The 22,515-nt window shown below is 46.0% G+C and overlaps 2 protein-coding genes across 2 annotated transcripts in view; both read right to left on the reverse strand.

Annotated features, from left to right (window-relative positions):
- Positions 1 to 5,268, reverse strand: part of Tango6 (transport and golgi organization 6 homolog) — a 159,178-nt gene extending 153,910 nt beyond the window's left edge. The window contains exon 1 of the mRNA XM_050144150.1: positions 5,085 to 5,268. Within this exon, the coding sequence (XP_050000107.1) occupies positions 5,085 to 5,187 (103 nt within the window). The 5' untranslated portion in view covers positions 5,188 to 5,268. The remainder of the gene's footprint in view (positions 1 to 5,084) is intronic.
- Positions 5,269 to 9,094: 3,826 nt separating this feature from the next.
- Positions 9,095 to 22,515, reverse strand: part of Cdh1 (cadherin 1) — a 67,347-nt gene continuing 53,926 nt past the window's right edge. Inside the window, exons 4-16 of the mRNA XM_050143880.1 lie at positions 21,050 to 21,193; positions 20,804 to 20,959; positions 19,849 to 19,993; positions 19,073 to 19,248; positions 18,695 to 18,823; positions 18,428 to 18,610; positions 17,249 to 17,493; positions 16,586 to 16,731; positions 15,073 to 15,297; positions 14,604 to 14,831; positions 13,108 to 13,238; positions 11,966 to 12,109; positions 9,095 to 10,914 (exon numbers count right to left, since the gene is read on the reverse strand). Coding sequence (XP_049999837.1) covers positions 10,705 to 10,914; positions 11,966 to 12,109; positions 13,108 to 13,238; positions 14,604 to 14,831; positions 15,073 to 15,297; positions 16,586 to 16,731; positions 17,249 to 17,493; positions 18,428 to 18,610; positions 18,695 to 18,823; positions 19,073 to 19,248; positions 19,849 to 19,993; positions 20,804 to 20,959; positions 21,050 to 21,193 — 2,262 coding nt within the window. The 3' untranslated portion in view covers positions 9,095 to 10,704. The remainder of the gene's footprint in view (positions 10,915 to 11,965; positions 12,110 to 13,107; positions 13,239 to 14,603; positions 14,832 to 15,072; positions 15,298 to 16,585; positions 16,732 to 17,248; positions 17,494 to 18,427; positions 18,611 to 18,694; positions 18,824 to 19,072; positions 19,249 to 19,848; positions 19,994 to 20,803; positions 20,960 to 21,049; positions 21,194 to 22,515) is intronic.

Below are 22,515 nucleotides of genomic sequence, written 5' to 3' on the forward strand. Positions count from 1 at the left end.
TCAGGCATACAGACAGAATATTGTATACATAATAAATAAATATTTAAAAAAAAAAAAAGAAAGAAAAAGAAAAAAGAATAGTGAGAGGCTAGAGAGATGGCTCAGAGGTTAAGAGCATTGCCTCCTCTTCCAAAGGTCCTGAGTTCAATTCCCAGCAACCACATGATGGCTCACAATCATCTGTAACGGTGTCTGGTGCCCTCTTCTGGCCTGCAGGCATACACACAGAGAATATTGTATACATAATAAATAAATAAATATTTTAAAAAAAGAATAGTGAGAAACAGCTGGATGAAGTGGTTTATATCTGTGGTCCTAGCATTTGCGAGACTATAGGATAACACTGGAAGGTTGTCATGAAGTAGGAGCTAACCTGGGCTATAAATGAGACTTATGGATGGGTTTGGGAATATGAATATGAGAATCAGTATTCCTGTCTCTGCTTCCCCGGTACTAAGATTACAGGTACAAACTACTGCCCTCGGCTTTTTTTTACATGACTGCTGGGAACCCAAACTCAGGTCCTCATGCTTACATAGCAAACACATTACTAAATGAGCCAATCTGCCCAGTAGGGTTTTTTTTTAATTACATTTAAATTTTTCTATAGTAAATCACGTTACTTCTGTACATTAAAAAAAAAAAATTTTTTTTTTTTTTTTGGATTTTCGAGACAGGGTTTCTCCGTAGCTTTTTTTGGTTCCTGTCCTGGAACTAGCTCTTGTAGACCAGGCTGGCCTAGAAGTCACAGAGATCTGCCTGCCTCTGCCTCCCGAGTGCTGGGATTAAAGGTGTGCGCCACCACCACCCGGCATAAAAAAAGTATTTAAAGACTATAAAACTAGGGCTGCCCAGGCCAAGTAGCATTGAAATGCGGTTCCTTCAGCAAATGTACACCTATCAGGAAACGTGAGCCTGTAGCCACCAACCAACATTCAGGTCAGCAGTCAATCTCTCCGTGACTCCCTATGGTACACGATTTCTGTGGCCAGGCGTGAAGTACAAAGCTGTGATTTACAGCAGGAGCTTGTGGAGTTCTGCTGGGGCCTTGTGATACAGCAGTCGGCCCTGCCCTCTACTGGTAAAAATGAGTAAAACATACCTGAATATGTGGGCTCTTCTTTTTCAAAAGCAAAGCCCACCTCCCTCCCCAGCTTGGTTTTAAAAGTGTCTCACTACTTGGCCTGGCCTCTGCCTCCTGAGTGCTAGGATTAGAGGCATGTGTCATGCCTGATACTAAAGCATTTCCTAAAATATGGCATAAAGGACCCTGGTTGCCGAGATGTGTCAAGGACAAAAGAATTCCATAATAACTGTCCTAGTTTGATTGTTGTGATAAACACCATGACCAAAAGCAACTTGGGGAGAAAGTTTTTTGTTTTTTTTGTTTTTTTGTTTTTTGTTTTGGCTTACAGGTTAAAGTTCATCATCTAGGGATACCAAGGCAAAAACTAGTGACAAGCAAAAGTCACAGAGAGGGCCGGGCGGTGATGGCGCACGCCTTTAATCCCAGCACTCGGGAGGCAGAGGCAGGTGGATCTCTGTGAGTTCGAGACCAGCCTGGTCTACAGAGCTAGTTCCAGGACAGGCTCCAAAGCCACAGAGAAACCCTGTCTTGAAAAACCAAAAAAAAAAAACAAACAAACAAAAAAAAAAAAGTCACGGAGAACTGCTGCTTACTGGCTTGCTCCCCACGGTCTGCCCACCTTACTTTCTATACAACCATGGACCAGCTGCCCAGGGGTGGCACCGCCTACAGTGTGACCTCCCACATCAATCATTAATGAAGAAAATGCACCGCAGACAAGCCTACAGGTCAATCTAATGGAGGCATTTTCTCATTGAGGTTCCCTTTTAGCTTGTATCAAGTTAGAGGGAAGGAGGGAGGGAGGGAGGGAGGGAGGGAGGGAGGGAGGGAGGGAGGGACTGAAAACTGACTAGTACAGAAACACTGAGACAAGGTTGGGGATCTACAGAGGTACACATGTCAGGTCCTAAGTTTTGTCTCCAGCATCACACACAAAAAGAGATTTAAACATGTAAAACAATGCTGCTCTCCCTCAGTTATTTCTCCTTTAACATGTCCTTACAAGGTAAACTAGAGATGTACATCTGTTACTGTAACACTTGGAAGGATGAGGCAGAAAGATTGTTTCAAGTCAAGGCCAGCCTAGTCTACACAGTAAATTTTAGGATAGCTTTAGCAAAAGAATAAGACCTGCCCCATCCACCCCCCAAAATCTACCCTCACCAAAAAAAAGAGGCGAGTGAATGGCACAGCATTGCAATCTGAGAACTTGGGGGCAGAAGCAGGCAAATCCCCAAAGTCTGAGGCCAACATGTTCTATACAGCAGGTGCCAAGGGCACATAGCTAGACCCTGCCTCAAATACACACATACACATACATGCACACACGCATGCGTTGCAGCAGTAAACTAAACTGGTAGAGCATGTGTAAATACAGACCTGAGATTTGATGCCCAGAACCAAAACCAAACAGAATAAAAAAAGTCAGTTTGGGATTTAAAAAAAAAAAAAAAAAAAGCCCGGCAGTGACGGCGCACACCTTAAAAAAACTTTTAAAAAGTTATTTAAGGGCTAGAGAGATGGCTCAGTGGTTAAGAGCATTGCCTGCTCTTCCAAAGGTCCTGAGTTCAATTCCCAGCAACCACATGGTGGCTCACAACCATCTGTAAAGAGGTCTGGTGCCCTCTTCTGGCTTGCAGGTATACACACAGACAGACAATGTATACATAATAAATAAATATTTTTAAAAAAAAGTTATTTAAAAAAAATTAAAAATGAAAAGAGAAAAGCAGCATCCTGACTCACACAGTACATACATATACGACATAGGATAATGTTAGAGGGATGGAGATAATGCTCAGCGGCTGAGAGTACTGGACGCTCTTTCAGAGACCCGAAATTGGGTTCCCAGCACCCACATTAAGGAGTTCACTGCCTCCTTCCAAGGGATCTAATGCCCTCTTCTGGTCTTCATGGGCACTCGCACACATGCATATACACACAGGTATACACATGCACATAAATAAAAATAAAATAAATATTTTTAAAAGATTTATTTATTTTGGGCTGGAGAGATGGCTCAGGGGTTAAGTGCACTGGCTGCTCTCCCAGAGGACCTGAGTTCAATTCCCAGCAACGACATGGTGGCTCACAACCACCTGTAATAAGATCTGGTGCCCTCTTTTGGTGCTCAGGCATACATGCAGGCAGAAAACACTGTCTACATAAAAAATTTTTTTTTTCCCTTGGTTTTTCGAGACAGGGTTTCTCTGTAGCTTTTGGAGCCTGTCCTGGAACTAGCTCTTGTAGACCAGGCTAGCCTCGAACTTACAGAGATCCATCTGCCTCTGCTTTCCGAGTGCTGGGTTAAAGGTATGCGCTACCACCACCGGGTTGTAAATCTTTTTTTTGGGTGGGGGAGGTTCAAGACAGGTTTTCTCTGTAGCTTTGGAACCTGCCCTGGAACTAGCTCTTGTAGACCAGGCTGGCCTCGAACTCACAGAGATCCGCCTGCCTCTTTTTTTTCTTTTACTATGGGAGTTGGAGGGATGGTTGTTGGTTAAGACCACTGGCCGCTCTTGAGAGAACTGGGGTTCAGGTTCCAGTACCCACGTGACAGCTCACAACTGCCTGTAACTCCAGGTTCCAGGTAATCCGACCCCCTCTTAGGGCCTCTGTGGGCTCCTGCACGCATATGGCACACACAAACACACTCATAGAAATAGGTACACACACATATTCGTAGGACTAATAAATAATATCTATACTTTGCCATTGACTCTTTTTGTTTGTTGTTTCTTTTCAAGACAGAATTTCTCTGTGTAGCCCTGGCTGTCCTAGAACTAACTCACTCTGTAGACCAGGCTGGACTCAAACCCAGAGACTCTTCTTCCTCTGCCTCCAGAGTGCTGGGACATCACTGCCCCGCTGCCATAGACTCTTAATTGAGGCGTATAGTATATTCATCATGCTTTTAGTGAAAGAAACTGCACTTACTCGTTTTACTCTGGGCAATTCCCAATGTACCTAAGCCTTCCTCTGCAAAAACGAATGTGAACACTTCCTATGTCAGGAGACTAGAGGATATCACATAAACGGAACACTGTGGGACTGCCACTTAGTAGGCTTTCATCTAACTTCTTTTCACTTCCCTCTAGTCCAGTGTAACGTTTGGGATCGCCTTTTGAAGCGGAGAGTATTCACCTGACATGTGCCTTTACCTTGGCAGTTCGACCTCCCCGCCTATACATAACTGTATTTATAAGTAGGGCCTTATTTCTTCCCCGCTTCCCTACATTTCCAGATAGCACCGGATGCTCTATTCTGAATAATTTGCCGTAGTCCGAGATTGGGCAGAACTGTGTTCAAGGTCCATGGTTGGTCCACTAACATGACCACGTGATTTGGGGCGAGGTCCAGGGCAGCCTTGACTAGAGGGTGATACCCTGTCTAAAAGAAAGAAAACCAAACCAAACCAAAAAGGTGCATGGTGATGCCTGCCTAGCCCCAGCACTTGAGAGGCAGAGGCAGTCAAACCACCACAAACTGGGACGCGACAGGAAAGGGCAGCGCAAGGTTTCGCCATTCCCTAGGGGCCTTCAGATTCTAAACTGGGAAGGGTCAACCCAACACATCCCTGATACCAGAATGGAAACCCCTAAACATCTTCCTCAAACTCTGCCAAAACGCCCCTGCTCCGCATCTCCGGGTCACTTGGCATTTTGCACAGATCTCGAGCGTGCCCGGAGCCCTCTGGCGACTGAGACCTCACATTACACCTGTGTGAAGGTGTCGCCACAGTCCCCGCTTCTGAGCGGGGCAGGAGGCAACAGTGAGGCGCGCGATGGACCTCGGCCGGATCGCGGGCCCTCCGGAGCTTTAGTTTGCTTAAGTTTTAAGTGAGACTGGACAGGGCCCAAACGGCCCCAGGAGTGGGACTGAGAACCCGGGAGGGCCTGAGGGGAGCATGCTGTGGCAGCCAGGGCAAGCCTAGGAGACGTCTCCCGCGGCGCCGCGAGCCTCAGGGCCAGCCTCGTGCCAAGATTCGTCCTCTCACCTCCCGGGCTCAGCAGCAGCTTCAGCGCTTCCAGAATCGGTTCCAGACCACATGTCTCCAGAATTCCGCTCGGCGCAGCCGTCGCCGGCTGCGGAGTCGCCATGATTGGAGCGGAGCTCGGCTCCTGAGATGCGCTCTGACGCACTAGTGGACCAGCGTGGCCGCCATGTTGAGTGTGGCGGGCGGCGTGCCCGAGGCCGGGGGTGGGGCCTGCTCTGCCGGGAACGCCCCTTCCCTGTAACTGCTTTTTCTGGTCTCCTTTATTCCTCTGAGCACGATTTTTATGTTGTTCTTTCAGAAGTCCCAAGTTCAATTCCCAGAATCCATATCGGTAACCACCCTGTTCCCCAGGTTCGTGGGGAGTATAAAACCTCAGATGCACACAAAAACACGCACAAGCATAATTTAAAATGTTCTTTAAAAGAAAATATAATTAAAAGACAAAAGAAAGGACAAGCATGGTGGCACATCTTTTTTATTTTTTTTATTTATTTATTTTTGGTGGCACATATGTTTAAGCCTAGTACTTGGAAGCAGAGGCCAGTGTGGTCTACATAGCAAGTACCAACCAGGTCAGTCAGAAAGAAAAAGGAAAGGACACTATTTGTCTTACACATGCCTCTAGTCCCAGCTACTATAGAGGCTATAGCAGGAGAATCAGAAGTTCAAAGATAGCCTACACATCTTAGTAAGACCCTGTCTCAAAAATAATAAAAGGTTTGGAAATGTTACCCAGCGATAGAGCACAAGACCATGAGTTCAATCTTCAGTATTAAGACCACCAAAAAAAGAAAAAAAGAGTTTCTTGTAAAATAATAAGCATTTCAGTATGAAAATGCTCAAGTACTGAAACCCAATAAAACAATGTTCACAGCTGTACATAGAACCAGGAGGAGAAGTTCACACCAATGATACCAGCATTCGAGGAGGCTGATGTCAGAGAATCATGGGTTCAGAACCCTGTCTCAAAAAGCAACAATAGCAAAACGTAGTAAACTAAGTATTATCAATTATGTGACATTTAAAAATAAATATACACGGGGCTGGAGAGATGGGTCAGTGGTTTAGAGAGTATTTGTTGTTTTTGTAGAGATTCAGGTTCAATTCCCATCACGACATGGTGCCTCACAACCATCTATAACTCCAGTTCTGGGGGATCAAATACCCTCTCCTGGCCTCCAAGAGGAACAGCCATACATGTGATGCAAAGACATACATGCAGGCAAAACACACATAACTATAAAGTAAAATAATTCTTTAAAAATTCTAAAAGTAAACATACACATACATATATCCTCCATGAATGTGATAGCTACAAACATCACCATTGGTATATGTATTTGTTTATTGGGGACAGAGATTAAAGCCAGAGCCCCTAGATCATGCTCTCTGCCAATAAACTGCATCGGCACCCCCAGTGGTAAGGTTCTTAAATGTCTTTAGTAAAGCTCCTCTTTGTTCTATTTATACGGCTCTTGCATTACTAGAAAATTCATTTTATACTAAAACCATAACCCCCCCAAGTCATGTTTACATGGAAGAGAGTTTGAGATTCAGTATCATCAGCGATAGGCTTTTCACCTCCATAATTCCTGGTGGGACATTCAAAGATCTCAAGACAATGCTTTTTATTTTTAATTAATATTTAGTTAGCATAAGGATAATTCATTATGACATTTATGCCACACACACACCGTTGTCCTTTGCTGGTATACCCTACTCCAGCCCATTGCTCCCCTTCTTCATCTTCCTCTCTCTTACCGGTCCTCTTCCTGCCCCAGGACAATGCTTCTGGGAACACACTCTTTAGTGTATCTGCCCTCCCCAGTGAACACCCCTGGCTGCACTCAGGAGGCTGAAGCAGGAAGAAAAAAAAAAAAAAAGACAAAGGCCAACCATGGTCCTCTATCATTGCCACTTTCCTCTCAAGACCTAGTGTATAAAAAGCTCCTTGACCATCCCTGAGGCGCACTGGGCCTGAGGTGCACTGGGCCTGAGGCACACTGGGGTGGAGCATGGCTGACTCCTGCCCTTCCAAATTAATGGCTAGAAATCTTGGGGAGCAAAACAGTCCTCATGTAGCCAGTCATGGGGGAAGAAAAAGTTCAACTTCACGGTGGCGGCTTTAATCCCAGTACTCACCAGCAGAGACAGGTGGATCTCTGAGTTCAAGGCCAGCTTGGTCTAAGAAGTCATGTGTGCACTGAGAAACCCTGTCTCGATGGCGGAGTGGGCAAGAAGGAACCAAACCATAGCTTCCAGCTGAAATGACTTCTTGAATCCCAGCACTTGGAAGGTAGAGGCAAACAGACCCCTCTGAGTTTTAAGCCAACCATAACTACAAAGTTCCAGGTTACCCAGGGATACACAGTTCAGACCCTTCCTGCTCCCCTACCCCTCCACCCTGACCGTTAGCCAGTAAACATCATTGCTCCATGGATTCTGCTTCAAGTCCCTGCCCTGACTTCCCTCAGTGATAGACTGTGCCCTGAAAGTGTAAACCAAACAAACCCTTTCCTCCCCGAGTTATTTTTCTCAGTTGTTTAATGACAGTGACACTAAGACACCAGTTTCTTCCTAACTTAAAGACTAGAGTCAATCTAGGCATTTGTGCTCAGGGAGCTGAGACAGGGTTGCAAATTCAAGGACAGTGTGAGCTACCCTAGACAGCAGTTTAAGGCGGGTCTAGACTACAGTGAGACACTGGCTTAAAAACAAAAGACCAAGAACAAGACACACTGACTTTTGCCAGGATCCAGACATTTTATTTGCTGCATTCTCTTTATCAGCTCCAAGGGCGGATGCAGGTTGTGTCCACATCAGTATAAGAGGCCATGCCCCAGTAGGCGGATAATCACAGGCGGCAGGTCTTCCTACAGCACCCAGTACCACAAAAAGCATAGGTTTAAAACGAAGGAAACACAGAGGATAGTTCTGTGGTTAAGTGCATACTGCTCTTCTGGGACTCAGTTTCAGTTTCTAACACACACACACACACACACACACACACACACACACACAGGTTGGCACACAATTGCCTCTTACTAGCTGTAGAGGATCTGAAACCTCTGACCTCCAAGGGCACCAGCATTCACATATACACTTACAATCTTATTTGGTGGGTGGTTCAAAACATGGTCTGTGTGTGTAGCCCTGGAGGTAATCAACTCTCTCTGTAGCCCAGGCTGGCCTCAAACTCAGAAATCTGCCTGCTTCTGCCTCCTGAGTGCTGGGATTAAAGGTGTGAGCCACCACTGCCCAGCTCAACACATTTTTAAAAAAAACTAAAAGCTAAATAAAAAATTTACAGGGCTGGAAAGATGGCTCAGAGGTTAAGAGTACTGACTGCTCTTCCAGAGGTCCTGAGTTCAATTCCCAGGAACCACATGGTGGCTCACAGCTATCTGTAGTGAGATCTGGTGCCCTCTTCTGGCCAGCAAGCATACAGACAGACAGAACACTATACATAATAAATAAATAAATCTAAAAAAAAATTTACAAAAGAGTAAGCATTACTAAGCTGGGGGCAGATCTGAATGGTTGGACCCTACTAGCAAGCTCAGAGCCCTAGGTTCAAGCTCTAGTGTCATGGAATGGGGGGGAAGAGAGTGGAAGGGAATTGATAAATGTCTCTCAGGATGAGGCCACACCATATTCACGCAGAATCACTGCCTCCACTATCAAATATTTACTGACCGCAGAGGAAACTGTGGGTTTGCTTCTGTCCCATTGACCTTGGCACTGCTTGCTCTTCAGAGGCCACTCTGAGCAGTGGCCTTGTGTGTGCATTTCCTCCCCAGGCAGAAGGAATAAAAGCACAGAGAAGTCATTTCAGCTGCAAGCTCCCTTCTCCACGGTTTGGCTCCTTCCCGCCACTTCGTAGACCATGCTGGCCTTGAACTCAGAGATATACCTGCCTCTGCCTCTCCAGTGCTGGGATTCTGAGCTCACCTCCTTTGTCTTTTTGTCTCACTTGGAATTCTGGTAGAGTCAAATCAATCGAACGTCACAACAGTTTAACAAAACTCTTTAATAAAATTTATAAAAATGTATCTTAGAACAGTTTTAATCTTTTACCTTTCCACTCCCCACAAAATACAAAATTATCAGTACCCACACACATATACACTCAAACTACATACAAGTGACACTCTACACTAACTACAGTAGACATTTAAACTACAGAGAAATCAACAGTTCTCACAGTTGATTGTAGTCATTATTTTCTTCCAAAAAATAGTCGCGAGTAAAGCACTTTTAACAAAATTCTCTCCAGTGGTTATCAAAGCTGAAATTTGCATTTTTAATTAAAAGACTCAAATCAAGGCCCTCGCCCCCTTTCTCCCATTGGAACAGTGTTTCTTCCCGCTTCTACGAGAAAATGCACAATTTCTAATAGTCTCAGTTTTCTATGCATACTTGGCCCAACTCAGCCAGCATTTTCCGTAGCTACCATCAAAAGCAGGCATTGGAAGGGCATGCTTCCTGGGCTTCGGAAGCTGCAGAAAAGGACTCCAGCCAGGAAGCACATGGTGAGACCCCTCTATTCTTCCAGAAGTTTTCTGAGAAAGAGTTCAAGCCTCACCATCAGCGTGTGAGCTGGCCAGGCACCGTGACACACGTGCTGCCCACGAGCCAGTCTCTCGCATTTGCTCTCTGTCTTTGGCTGCAGCACGCTGGGCACTGGGGAGTCTCAGAGCACACGGCTCTTTTACGTTGGTGTGAAGGAAGCATAAGAAACCAAAGGGGGCCTGAAAGCCTTCCTACTAGCTATGGTCATGGCTCCCTATAGAGAACTGGAGCAACACATCCCACTATGGTTTTCACCTAGAAGACAGTGACTCCACACAAGGAATGCCCATTTCAAGTGAGAAATCCGGAGGTGAGGAAGGAAAACCACGAAGGTCTTTAAATCACACAATACCCCTTCAGTCGCACCCCTACCACGATACCTGTCTCTCACCACAAAAAGACCCAGTCACTTCCGTATCATAGAATATAGCACCTGGGCAGGGCAACAGAATTCAGGAGCATAAGTGGGTATGAGAATACAGAACACAAACATAATAACTGTGGGAAAGTACACAATTTAAAAATTTTAGTGCGAGGTGAAGGGCTTGGAACTTGCTTAGATCCCTAGCTCAAAAACAAAAACAAACCATTTCCTATACACAATGAAAGAGAAATAGGGCAGACCCTTTCCCCTATCTCTTAAACTGCCAGTGCTAGCTGACCCTTCTGAGGCTCCAATTGTCATTCTGAAATAAAAAAAAAAACTCTCAACTGGGGCAATAGGTCGGTGACAAGAGGACTCGCCTCTCACTGTAAAGCCCCATATTCATCCCATCCACGGAAAAGGAGAGAAAAATTAAAATAAGGAGAGGGTGGGCCTGTGACTCAGTGGCAGAGTTCAAATCCCAGCCCTGTAAAAATAAAAAAAACTGATTTCAGGAACAAATGACAACCATTCTAACACAGTAGACTGGTAGAGTGAGGCCACCATGCAAACCGCATATCAAATCAGTCTCTCTTTTTACAAACTTGGGAAGGAGACGAAAGGCCACTGGCAACATTATTCTGAATCTTCCATGGCTGCACCCAGGGGCTCCTCTCTAGTCTCCTAGTCATCCTCGCCGCCACCGTACATATCAGCCAGCTTCTTGAAGCGGTTGCCCCACTCGTTCAGATAGTCGTAGTCCTGGTCCTGATCCGACTCGGAGGAGTTCAGGGAGCTCAGGCTAGCAGCTTCGGAACCACTCCCCTCATAGTCAAACACCAGCAGAGAGTCGTAAGGGGGTGCCGTGGGGTCGCTGTCAGCTGCCTTCAGATTCTAGAGGGAAGAGCACCATATTAATTATAACATGTGTATCAACACAGAAGGACGTCACAGAATGCTTCTTCCGAGGGACAGCTGCCTGTCAGGATGGGATCCCCGGAAACCAAAGCAAGGATCCCGAACCGCTAATCAGAATGGACAGAGGCTAAAAACAATGAGATCAACCCAGAAGATCCTCAAAGGCTGGATGCCAAATTGTCATTGTTAAATGCTAACTCTGAAAGGTGAAGTTGAAGGGTCAGGAATTTAAAGTCATCCTCTATGTGGTGGTTTAAATGAAAATGACATCCATAGGCCCATACAGAGTGGCATTTTATTAGCAGGTATGGCTTTGCTGGAGTAGTGTGGCATTGTTGGAGGAGGTGTGTCATTGTGGGGGGTAGGCTTTAAGGTCTCTTATGCTCAAGCTATGCCCAACATGGGACAGACTCCTTCTGCTATCTTCTGCCATCCTGGTCTACATAGGGAGTACAAAGGCTTCTGGAGTTACATAGTCTTGAATGCTTGGTCCCAAGTTAGAACTGCTTGAAAGGATTAGTAGGTATGGCCTTTGTTGCAGGTGTCACGGAGAATAGAATTTAAAAGACCAGCCATTTCTAATGAGCTCCCTTTCTCTCTCTCTCTCTCTCTCTCTCTCTCTCTCTCTCTCTCTCTGTCTCTGCCTTCTGCTTGTAGATGAAAATGCGAGCCCTCAACTGCTCCAGCCACACATGCCCACCTGCTGCCATGCTCGCTGCCATGACAGTCATGGACTCTAACCCTCTGGAGTCCCTCGCTAGACTCTTCTGAAAGCTGCCTTGGCCTCAGCGCAGCAACAGAAAAGACAGACACCAAGGTTATGGAGCAGGAAAGTCAAACTAAGTCTGCAGTACAACTTCTTTTAGTTCTACGAAGTCTTTGTAAGTAGATTTTGGTTTTGTCTCAAGGATCTGGACAAGCAGACACCATAAGGCAAGAATTCGAAGGTTCTCACAGGAATGTTTTTCTCCTTGGTTCCTAAGTTAAGAGATGCACCGTGCCCTGGCTCACAGCTTTGCCTACTTACTTCATCGATGAAGTTCCCGATTTCATCAGGATTGGCTGGTCGGGGACGATACTGGGGCATGCTCAGGTGGCTGGGAGCCACATCGTTTCGAATCACTTCAGGTCGAGCATCCAGGCCCCTATGCAACTGGCTCAAATCAAAGTCCTAGAAAAGAACAGAGACATGGCAGCAAGTGAAAAAGAAGTGGGTGCATGGGCGGGGCTTGTTTACTTCTCGGCATCGCAGGCTGTGCCACTGGAAAACCCAAAACTACCCTCTGTGCGGTGTTTACCAACACGCGCCCAAAAGCATATGAAATGTCTGTTTCCACAATTCAGAGTCTCCTAACTTCCACTGAAAGAAAGAGACCACTTGGGGATTCTATGAACGCAAACTTTTGTGTCTTACTCATTTCACAGGGCATGACTATTGGATTATTATTGCTTGGCAAATTTTACTCAGTCCTCCTCAACCATAGCTGGTCCTGCCTGTTAACAGTGGACTCGGTCATGTGAGGGGCTCAGGTAACAAGACAGCAAGTGATGCATGCCTACAGGAACCCGTATCAATTAGGCTCCCGTGCAGAAGACATGGACACAGGGTGCAGCTTAGGGCCTTTCAGCAAAGCTCTGCCTGGGTTAGCTGCGTCCTCATGGATTTACAGATGCTATGAGCTTCAATGTAATCAATAAACGCTCCAGAGAACACAACAGTGTCTGGGGAAGATGCTGTGGAATAATCCTTCTGTACACTGTGAAGATGGGTTTTTTGGACAAGGTGCTTTCTGATTGGTTTAATAAAAAAAGCTGACTGGCCAATAGCTAGGCAGGAAGAGGTTAGGTGGGAGAGCCAAACTGAGGGGATGCTGGGAAGAAGAAGGGTGGAGTGATGGAGTAGCCACCTGGCTCCTAGCAAAACCTGCTTTAAATGCCTGATATGAGAATCTCCCCAGCATAGCCAGTAAGTTTCTGTGTAGCTATTCAGAAGCCAGCTGGCGGGATAGAGTTGACTGGTGGGACAGAAGCCTCCACCTTCCTGACTGTGTGTCACTGAGATCACAGGGTTCTGGTGCTCCATAGCAGTACTGTGGGGATGACTCACTGCCAGTATCTGGCACCACCCCCACCACGTCAGATTTTAAATTTTGCATCTTTAAAACCCACCTGGTCCTCTTCTCCACCTCCTTCTTCATCATAGTAATACACATTGTCCCGGGTGTCGTCATCTGGGGGCAGCAGGGGCTCTTTGACCACCGTTCTCCTCCGTAGAAACAGTAGGAGCAGCAGGATCAGAACTGGATGCAAGGGGGAGCGGGGGAGAGATGAGTCATAGGCGAGGAGACCAGAGGAAGCAACATTTATGGGCACGGTAGCCTTGCAACTCCAGGCAAATGGCAGATGGGTAGGCACTTGAAGGAAAATGACTTCAAGTCCAGCCTTGGCTACATTGTAAGTTCCAGACCTGCCAGTCTAAGCTAGCCAGAGGAGGGAGAGGGGACCAATAAGCAGCCTCCCACTACATTTGAGGCACCAACTTGGTGGACTAAGTCCATGTAAAACCTAAAAAGCTTGAAAAGCAACAGAAAAACAAAGTTTAGCCTCATTTTTTTCAGCTGGTGGCATGCTACAACTCCCTTAAGGGAGGTTTTCCTGATTCACTGGGAGCAGAAAAAAGCCACTCATTTTTTTAAAGGTAGCTTCCTGGGCCATGCTGCCAGTGCAGACTCCAGCTATGGAGCATTTGAATGGCATTTGGGGGCCCAGTGTTTGTGTGCCCACTCGGGGTCAGGAGCTGAGCCAGTTGGCCAGGAACCAACAAGCAGCCTCCTCCCACAAGGTTGGACATCTGGCTCCTAGCAAAACTTCTGCTTTAAATGCCTGATGAGAATCTCCCCAACTTCAGCCAAGTCTAATAAACTATATCTACTGGGGAAGGGAAAAAAAAAAAAAGGTCAGGAACAACAAAAAAGATTGATCATGGAAACCCCTCAGGGCACCGGCACCAAGTCCAGAACACTCCATAGGTAAAATCAGACCAAGGATTATGGACAGAACTGGCCAGCTTCCTTTCAACATCTCCATTGTCCATGGATATTCATTGTTCAACCTGTCCACCATCTCCACAGTCCCCCAATCAATCACTGGGCTCAGTCAACCAGTTGGATTTAAGCAGCAGGAGTCTCCAGGCTGCCTAGCAATTTGGTACGGCTGCTCTTGAGCCAATGGGATGTGAGCAGTAATGGTGTCCACAATGTACAGTTAGGTAGTAGCTTCAACTTCCTCTCTTATCTGTCCTCCAAGATGGGTGGGTGAGGGTATCTGCCAGCCTTGGCTGTGCTAATGAGAACCGTGAGTGTGCCATGGCCTTGTAACCACACATGTAGTCCTGAAACTTCAGCATCACTTGGAAACTAAATCAAAATGTAGCCTCTGAGGACCCTCGCCAGGGACCCTGGGTCTGAGTTCTGGCTTTACTGAGAGGCACAGGTGACTTACATGCACTCAATCTTAGGAAGCACAAAAAGAATCAGAACAGAAAGACCCTGGGTCCCATTTCGTCTCGTTGGCAGTTTAATCTGGGCCCCAACAGAAAGTTCTTCCTAAGAAATGGCCTGTCCCAGCCTTAGGTCGCAGGCTGAGGCACTTGCCCCTCTACTTACTCAGCAAAGCCAGGATCCCTCCAAGAATGCCGAGGATGGCAGGAACTTGCAATCCTGCTTCCACGTAGCCTGCCCTCATGCAGTTGTTGACAGCCCCTTCACAGTCACACACAAGGATGTCCAGTGTGGTCACCTGGTCTTTGTTCTGGTTATCCATGAGCTTGAGGTTGATTTTGTATTCACCTAATTCTAAGGCCTTCTTTGGCTTCAAAAGGAGAGATTCTTGGCCTAGGGAAATGAGACCAGGGAATGTTTAGGGAACCAAAGGTATGCAGCTGGGTGAAGGGATTGTTTGGGGTCCATATTCCTATACAGTATGCTCAGAGGAAAGGGAGAATGCATGAGAAGTAGAAGGAACTGGCACCCGATACCAAGAGGGGTGCATCTGGAGTGAGAAGGGAAATCCTGAAGGGGGGAGGCAGAAGCAAGGCAGGCAGCGCTGCTCTAGAGACGGAGCTGGACTTCATACCTGGGTCGTTGTACTCGATGGTCCAGTTGACACTGGCCCCGTGGGTGAGTTCAGCAGTGAAGGGGAATGTATTGGGGGGCAGGTCTGGATCGATGATGTTGATGACATGGGGCTGTGGGTTCCTCTGGCAGAATTGCATGCTTCGAGGTTCTGGGATGGGAGCGTTGTCATTGATGTCAGACAGGACCAAGAGGAGAGTCCCTGTGCCAGTGGCAGCTGGGGAACCTAGGAGAACACAGAAAGGCTGTCACGGCTCAGGGGTAATATCACCTTCCAGATGACTGTGACCCTTCAGCGGGTTCCATACGACCCGCGCAGCCTCTGCCCTACCACGTCTCCCCTTTCTCACAAGCTCATTGCAGATTTTGTGTACCATGATTGAGTTGTTCTTCATATCAAAGGCAGCTTTCTTCTTCTTGATATAATACTATTAATCCACTTAAGTTTTGGGGTTTATTGTTTTTACTTTTTTGTTGTTGTTGCTTTTGGTTTTGAGACAGGGTATCTCTATAGCTTTGGAACTAGCTCTTATAGACCAGGCTGGCCTTGAATTCACAGAGATCTGTTTGCTTTGGCCTCCTGAGTGCTGGGATTAAAGGCGTGCACCACCACCATGAGGCTGTTGTTTGTTTGAGACAAGGTCTTACTGTGTATCCTTTGGAATTACAACCTTCCTGCTTCAGCCTCCTACAGAACTTTTAAAAAGTTAAGAAAAATCTGAGTGTGGTAGTGCTTCTTTGGAATCATCTTAACATTTATTTGTTTGTTTGTTTGTTTGTTTGACACAGGGTTTCTCTGTGTAGCCCTGGCTGTTCTGGAACTCACTCTGTAGACTAGACTGGCCTGGAACCCAAAGATCTGCCTAACTCTGCCTCCCGAGTGCTGAGATTAAAGGTGTGTGCCACCACTGCCTTGCACTTGCTTGGAATCTTAGAACTTCACAGGATGGGGGTGCTCACCTCAAATTTGAGGTCTTCTGGGCTCCATGTAAGTTTAAGGTGAATTTAAATCTAGTCAGGATTATACGGTGAAACCATGTATAAAAATAACATGAAATTTAAAAAGACAGTTAAAAGAATTAAGTAATGTCAGGCGGTGGTGGCTCGTGCCACCTTTTATCCCAGCACTCAGGAGGCAGAGACAGGTGGATCTCTGAGTTCGAGGACATCCTGGTCTACAGAGTAAGTACCAGGACAAGCAGAGTTGCACAGGGAAACCCTGTCTTGAAAACCAAAAAAAAACAACAAAATTAAGTAATAATACATTCACAGTCTTGAACCTGGGATACAAACCCAGGTTTCAGCAGGTAGGAATGAGCTTCCAGTGCAGGGAGAGACAAGAGAAAGGAACCCTACTTGACTCAAATTTTGGAATTTTGTTACCAAGTATTTTTTTATGGATAAAAGAAAAGGAATGAAATCATGACTCCAAAAGAAAGGCAGGGGCACAGGAGACGAACAGGCTGGAGAGTGATGGAGCCCAGGGATGTGGGTCAGCCACGCAGTATCTGTACCATTATCTGTAGCGATGATGAGAGCTGTATATGTGCTGTTCTTCACGTTCTCCACGTCTTCTCTGTCCATCTCAGCCCGAGTGGAAATGGCACCAGTCTCTGGGTTAATCTCCAGCCACTTGGCAGTGTCCCTCAGAATCCGATACCTGAGGGCACAAGCTGTGGCTTAGAGTAGGGGCAGCAGACAGTAATGGAGCGGAAGCCACAGGTCCTATTCAGCTGATACACAACTACGCACACACACATACACACACAAACACATTTTTATGTATATGTGAGTGTGCTTGAGCGTACGTATGTGTACCACATGGGGCAAAAGGTCAAAAGAGATATCAAATCGCCAGGAACTAGAGTTATATATAGATGGTTGTGAGCCTCCACATGGGTGAGATTGGTGGGCGGGTGAGGGGTGTAAGTGGGTGAAGATACTTGGTAGCAAGCCTGACAGTGAACTTGATACCCAAGACCTACACAGTGGCAGGAAAGAACTGACACCCACTGGCTATGCACATAAGGCAATTTAATTCTTCAGGGAAACTGCAGCCATCTTAATTTGTTTCATGAGTGCCAAAGCAGCCAGAGCTACACAGTGAAACCCTGTCTTGAAAAAAACAAAATAAAAAAGTATGCACCCACTCAATACTAGTCATTGGTCCAACTTACGTAATCTTCTGGTTCATGAATATGTCTGGCTCGCGGGCAGTGTAGGATGTGATTTCCTGACCCACACCGAAGTCTTCGGGCACTTCCACTCTCTTCTCGGCCGGCACAAAGATGGGGGCTTCATTCACATCCATCACATCCACCGTCACAGTGGCTGTGGAAGGGGCAAGATTCCCCTCAAAGGGGTCCACGTTGGTCACTGTCACATATAGAACGTACTGCTGCTTGGTTTCGAAATCCAAGCCCTAGAGACCAGGAGAGGGAAAAAGTTAAAACTAAAATACAAGGGGTTGGGTGCGTGACTCAGTGGCAGAGCACCTGCCCAGCATGCTCAGGGCCCTGAGTTCACCCACTGTTGCCACAGAACAAATAAATAGCTTTTTAAAAAGAAATGGTTAGTTTAAAAAAATTTTTCTGCTGAGTGGTGGTGGCACATGCCTTTAATCCCAGCAGAGGCAGGTGGACCTGTGAGTACGAGGCCAGCCTGGTCTACAGAGTGAGTTCCAGCACAGTCAGGACTACACAGTGAAGCCCACTTCCAAAAACTACCACCTTTGATTGACAGCAGTTCTCAAATGCTCACTTGCTGAAGAGACATTAAAGCTCTGAGGTACTCTGGGCATCTATTAACTTTTGCTAAATTACCACTAAGTCATTCCCACTTTTAATTTAGACTTTTTTTTGGGGGGGGGGGGTATTTTCCAAAGATTTACAGGCAGTTATAAGTGCTGGCTACCAAAAGCCATTGTCTTTCTAGCCCAATGATTCTCAACCTTCCTAATGTTGCGACCCTTTAATACAGTTCCTCATGTTGTGGTAACCCCAACCATAAAATTATTTTCATTGCCACTTTGCAATTGTAATTTTCCTACTGTTACGAGACACAATGCAAACATCTATGTTTTCCAATGGTCTTAAGCAGCCCTGTGAAACGGTCGTTCTGCTCTTAAAAGGCCACGATACATAGGTTGAGAATCACTGCAAGCCTCTGGCTTTAGGACATTTTCCAAAAGACTAACACTTACTTCACTTCTAACAAGCCAAGAAAGTTTCTGCAATCCCCAGAAAGTCAATACCATCCCCAGACTCTACCCTTCCCCCCTGGTGGTGTTGACCCAATCATAAGATGACATTATAGGACAAAAGAGGCCCAGCGGCTAGCACGTCAGTCATACGAACCTTGGCTGTTTTCAGCATGCCATCATTGGTTGTGGGGTCTGTGATAACAGCAAATTGATGGTCAGGATCATTGACTATGGTGTACACGGCCACCCACGCTGGAGTATGGGGGGCATCGTCATCAGTTACTTTGAGTGTGGCAATATACGCATTTTCCTCATTCTCATTCACTTGACCCACATACTACAGAGCAAAGGGAAAACCAGGTCATTATAACAAAACGACAGAAACTTGGAGCCCCTCACAGAACCAAAGCGGCAGAATTACCGTGGTTGGGTTAAAGATGGGAGCGTTGTCGTTAACATCGAGGACGGTGATCACGGCTGTTGCTGTTGTGCTTAAGCCTTCGCCTTGAAGGTCAGCAGCTTGAACTACCAGGGTATATGTAGGATAACTCTGCAGAAATCAAACGTGGAATCAGAACCTGCTCCAACAGCCAGCCCAAGCCTGGTGCAGCCCACTGCATACAGAAAACTAGACTAAGTCATCATCTGTCTCACTGCCCAGGCTGCCTGCCTCCGGGCATTTAGATGCAAAGACTCACACCGACTGCCAGGCTCAGCAGAGGGTTGCACCATCCTTGAGATTTAGTACACATTTATTTGCCTTCAACTCCCACTGCGATCCTCCTGAGCCCTGACTGACCTCTCGGTCCAGTCCGGAGGTGAGCACACTGATAACCCCTGTGTCTCTATTAACAGTGAACATGTTTTTGTGAGGCAGCTCAGGATCTTGGCTGATGATGGTGTAGGCAATAGCAGCATTGTAGGTGTTCACATCGTCGTCTGCGTCCGTGGCTGAGACCTGCATCACAGAGGTTCCTGGAAGTGTAGAGGAGGAGAAGTTTAGAAGAGCTGCGGTGCTACATCGGCATTTGTCTGCTCAGAACAATCCTGACCTAGGAGATGACCACTCCTGATCATGGTTTTTATTTCTAGAATTCTCATCAAATTGCCAGAGAAGGGAACGTTACACCAAACGTTCAGGGAACCTATCATTTAGGTGAGAGGAGGCAAGGCAGAGAATGTTGGGAATAAATTAACTAAAATAACCTACCAAGTCCTCCTCTTTTACTCCTGCTAGCTCTTATTTTTTAAAGATCTTATTATTATTATTGGGGTGTGTGTGTGTGTGTGTATGTGTGTGTGTGTGGTATGTGTGTGTGTTGTACATACATGCAGATGCCCTCCAAGGCTAGAAGAGGGAGTCACATCCTCTGGAGCTGGATTGGCATTAATGCAACACCAAGCCCTAAGAAGGTTATTCTTTTATTGTTTCTACTTACAAATGTTATATCTGCTTCCCCACGCTCCCACCTCATCTCTCACAGAGGCTTTCAAAGAACACGTCTGAACTTCAGGTTCTAATCCCAAAGAACTGGAGCATCTTTCTGGGTACCCAGTTCACTGTGACTGATTTACCTGGACGAGCGCCCTCAAGGACAGTTCCCTCAAACACCTCCTTGATGAACTCTGGCTTGTTGTCATTCTGATCGGTCACTGTGATCAAAATCTCCATGGGATCCTCCACTGCCTCCCCATTTGATGACACAGCATGGGAGAAGAGCTACAAGAAGAGCCAAGTGAGCGTTACTTAGCCCTGCCCGGAAGAGGAACAGGGCAAGGGAGTCCAGTGAGAGTGGCTTCATCAGCTTCCACCCCTTCCACTGTGAGATCTCCACACGATTGCTGCTGCTGCTGCATGAACTCATAGACGAGAACACACTCACTTAGCACATAGAGACTCACTTTAATTGGGGTAATTTTCCTCTGGCTACAACAGTCTAATGTTTCCCTGAGATTTTTCTGCATATGGCATCTATAGGTTACCTAAGCTCGCATTGTAACCAAGCCCCAGAAGTGGATTTTCCTCCCTATTATTGCCATCAGAATATATTTTGTTATGTAAGAAGCTTCTCCCCAACCCCAAGAACAAGTTGACATCTTTTCACTTATGTGTGTGTGTTCACATGCACTTTCATGCATGTCATGGAGGTCATGACGGTATCAGAGTACCTGGAGCTGGAGTTTCAGGTGGTTGTGAGCCACCTGACGTGAGTGCTGGGAACTGAAGTCAAGATTATAAGAGCAACAAATGTTCTTAACCACTGAGTCATCTCTCCAGCTCCACTTTGACAACTTCTATCTATGCTCATGTAGGCTAGGAGGAACCCCTGCTTTTCTCCTCTAAGGAAAAGAACAAACCAAAACAAGTACCATCCCAAATTGTTCTCTTGTGTCCCCTTTACCAACATGTTAAGGGATAAGTGATGCTACTCACACGTTCCGGGAATCTAACCCGGGGATAAAACATGAATGGCCCCCAAAACTTGACAATTGTTACCTAATGGTCAACAAGTATCTATGAAATACTCACGGTGTAAGTGGCAATATTTTCTCTATCCAGAGGCTCCGTCACTTTCAGCCAGCCTGATTCTCTCTCGATGATAAACACACCAACAGGAGGTCTGTCAGCTCCTGGGCCAGTGATGCTGTAGAAAACCTTGGTTTCTTTGTCCCTGTTGGATTTGATCTGCACAAAACCAGAAAAGAGACAGAATTGGCAAGGAAATATCTTGACACTGGGTCCTTTCATCATCTTCTCTCTCAGTCCTTCCCCTACCTGAACCAGATTTTTAGGAAATGGGCCCTTCTCGTTTTCTGGGCAGCTGATGGGGGGGATGACCCAGTCTCGTTTCTGTCTTCTGGGACCCTGGTGAGAGCTGGGAAACATGAGCACTTCTGGCTCGGATCCAGAGGCAGGGTCCTAAGAGGAAAGAAGATTAACAAAATGAAGCAATTCAGAAGATAGGAGGTCTACAGTTCCATCTAGTCCACCAATGACTCATTCTCAATAGCAAATTACATGTCCCACCCAAAATGAAGAGCTCCTGACAACGCTATTGTATGGACACAGACTGCCCATAATGGTCCCTATGCTTGGAAGCTTGGTTCCTAACTTAGTGGCCAAAGAGAGGTCTTCAGATCACAAGGAGATATGTCCTTGAAATATTCTGTGAGACCTCGGTCTCTGTGTTGCTTCATGTATCATAAGATGAGTGTGGTTTATTCTCCTATTCACTCTCAGTCTGATGTGCTGTCCTTGCTAGAAGACAAAATAACAGCATCATTTGGTCTTAAACCTTCAGAACCGAAAATCCAAGTAAAACCTTTTTCTTTTTATGTTAATTGTCCCAGGAATTTTGTTATAGTGTCAGAATGCCGACCAACACAGCTACACAATAAACAAAGCTATATTCTCTTTAAATTCTGGCTGCTGCTGCTGTTGTTGTTTTTTCAAGACAAGGTTTCTCTATGTAGCCCTGGCTGTCCTCAAGCTCAGAGATCCCACTGCCTCTGCCTCCCAAGTGCTGAGATTAAAGCCATGCACGCCGCCACCACCAGGCTGAGCTCTTTAAATTCTTAATATCCAGAATTTGAATAACCATTGTGAAAACACAATTTGTGGGTGCGAACATTTGACAAAACTTACATAATGCATGTCCTTTAAACGACACTATGCTGATAGGTTCAGGTGATGCAGAGGGGATATTTGGGAGTTCTGGACTTCCTTTCTTTGTTCCTAGCGATATAGTTCTCTAAAGTGGAGTTTATCAATCTTGTTTAAATACCAAACTTGTTTAAGTTTGGGGAATTGCTACTAAGAACTACTTTGAGATCGATACAAATGTGTTAATCTTATTGTGCCCTATAAGGGTCCCATTTGTTCTAACAGAAGCTGCTGGATGGGAAACAAAAATAACCTGGAGACTCGTATTGAACAGTTCCACTGTGCAATAAAGATAACTTCATGCACACTCAGGGAAATAAGAGCTGAGGATAAAAGGAAAATGCCTCTTAAATTGTTTAAGTGCTCTAGAGTGATTTGTGGTAACAAAGTTTCTGGAAGATTTCACCCTCTTCCTTCACAGGGAAATACTCATTTAGCAACACAGACCACCTACCAAATTCTAATCTAGCCCTATTTCCTGTTTACTTGTTTGCTGTTTGGTTTGGGTCTCTTTAGAAACAATCTCATGAAGCCCAATCTGGCTTCAAATTGTATAGCCAAGGATGATCTTGAACTTG

Source organism: Alexandromys fortis, unplaced genomic scaffold (assembly GCF_014885135.2).
Source record: "Alexandromys fortis isolate MF-2015 unplaced genomic scaffold, M_Fortis_MF-2015_v1.1 scaffold_1, whole genome shotgun sequence".
Lineage (NCBI taxonomy): Eukaryota > Metazoa > Chordata > Mammalia > Rodentia > Cricetidae > Alexandromys > Alexandromys fortis.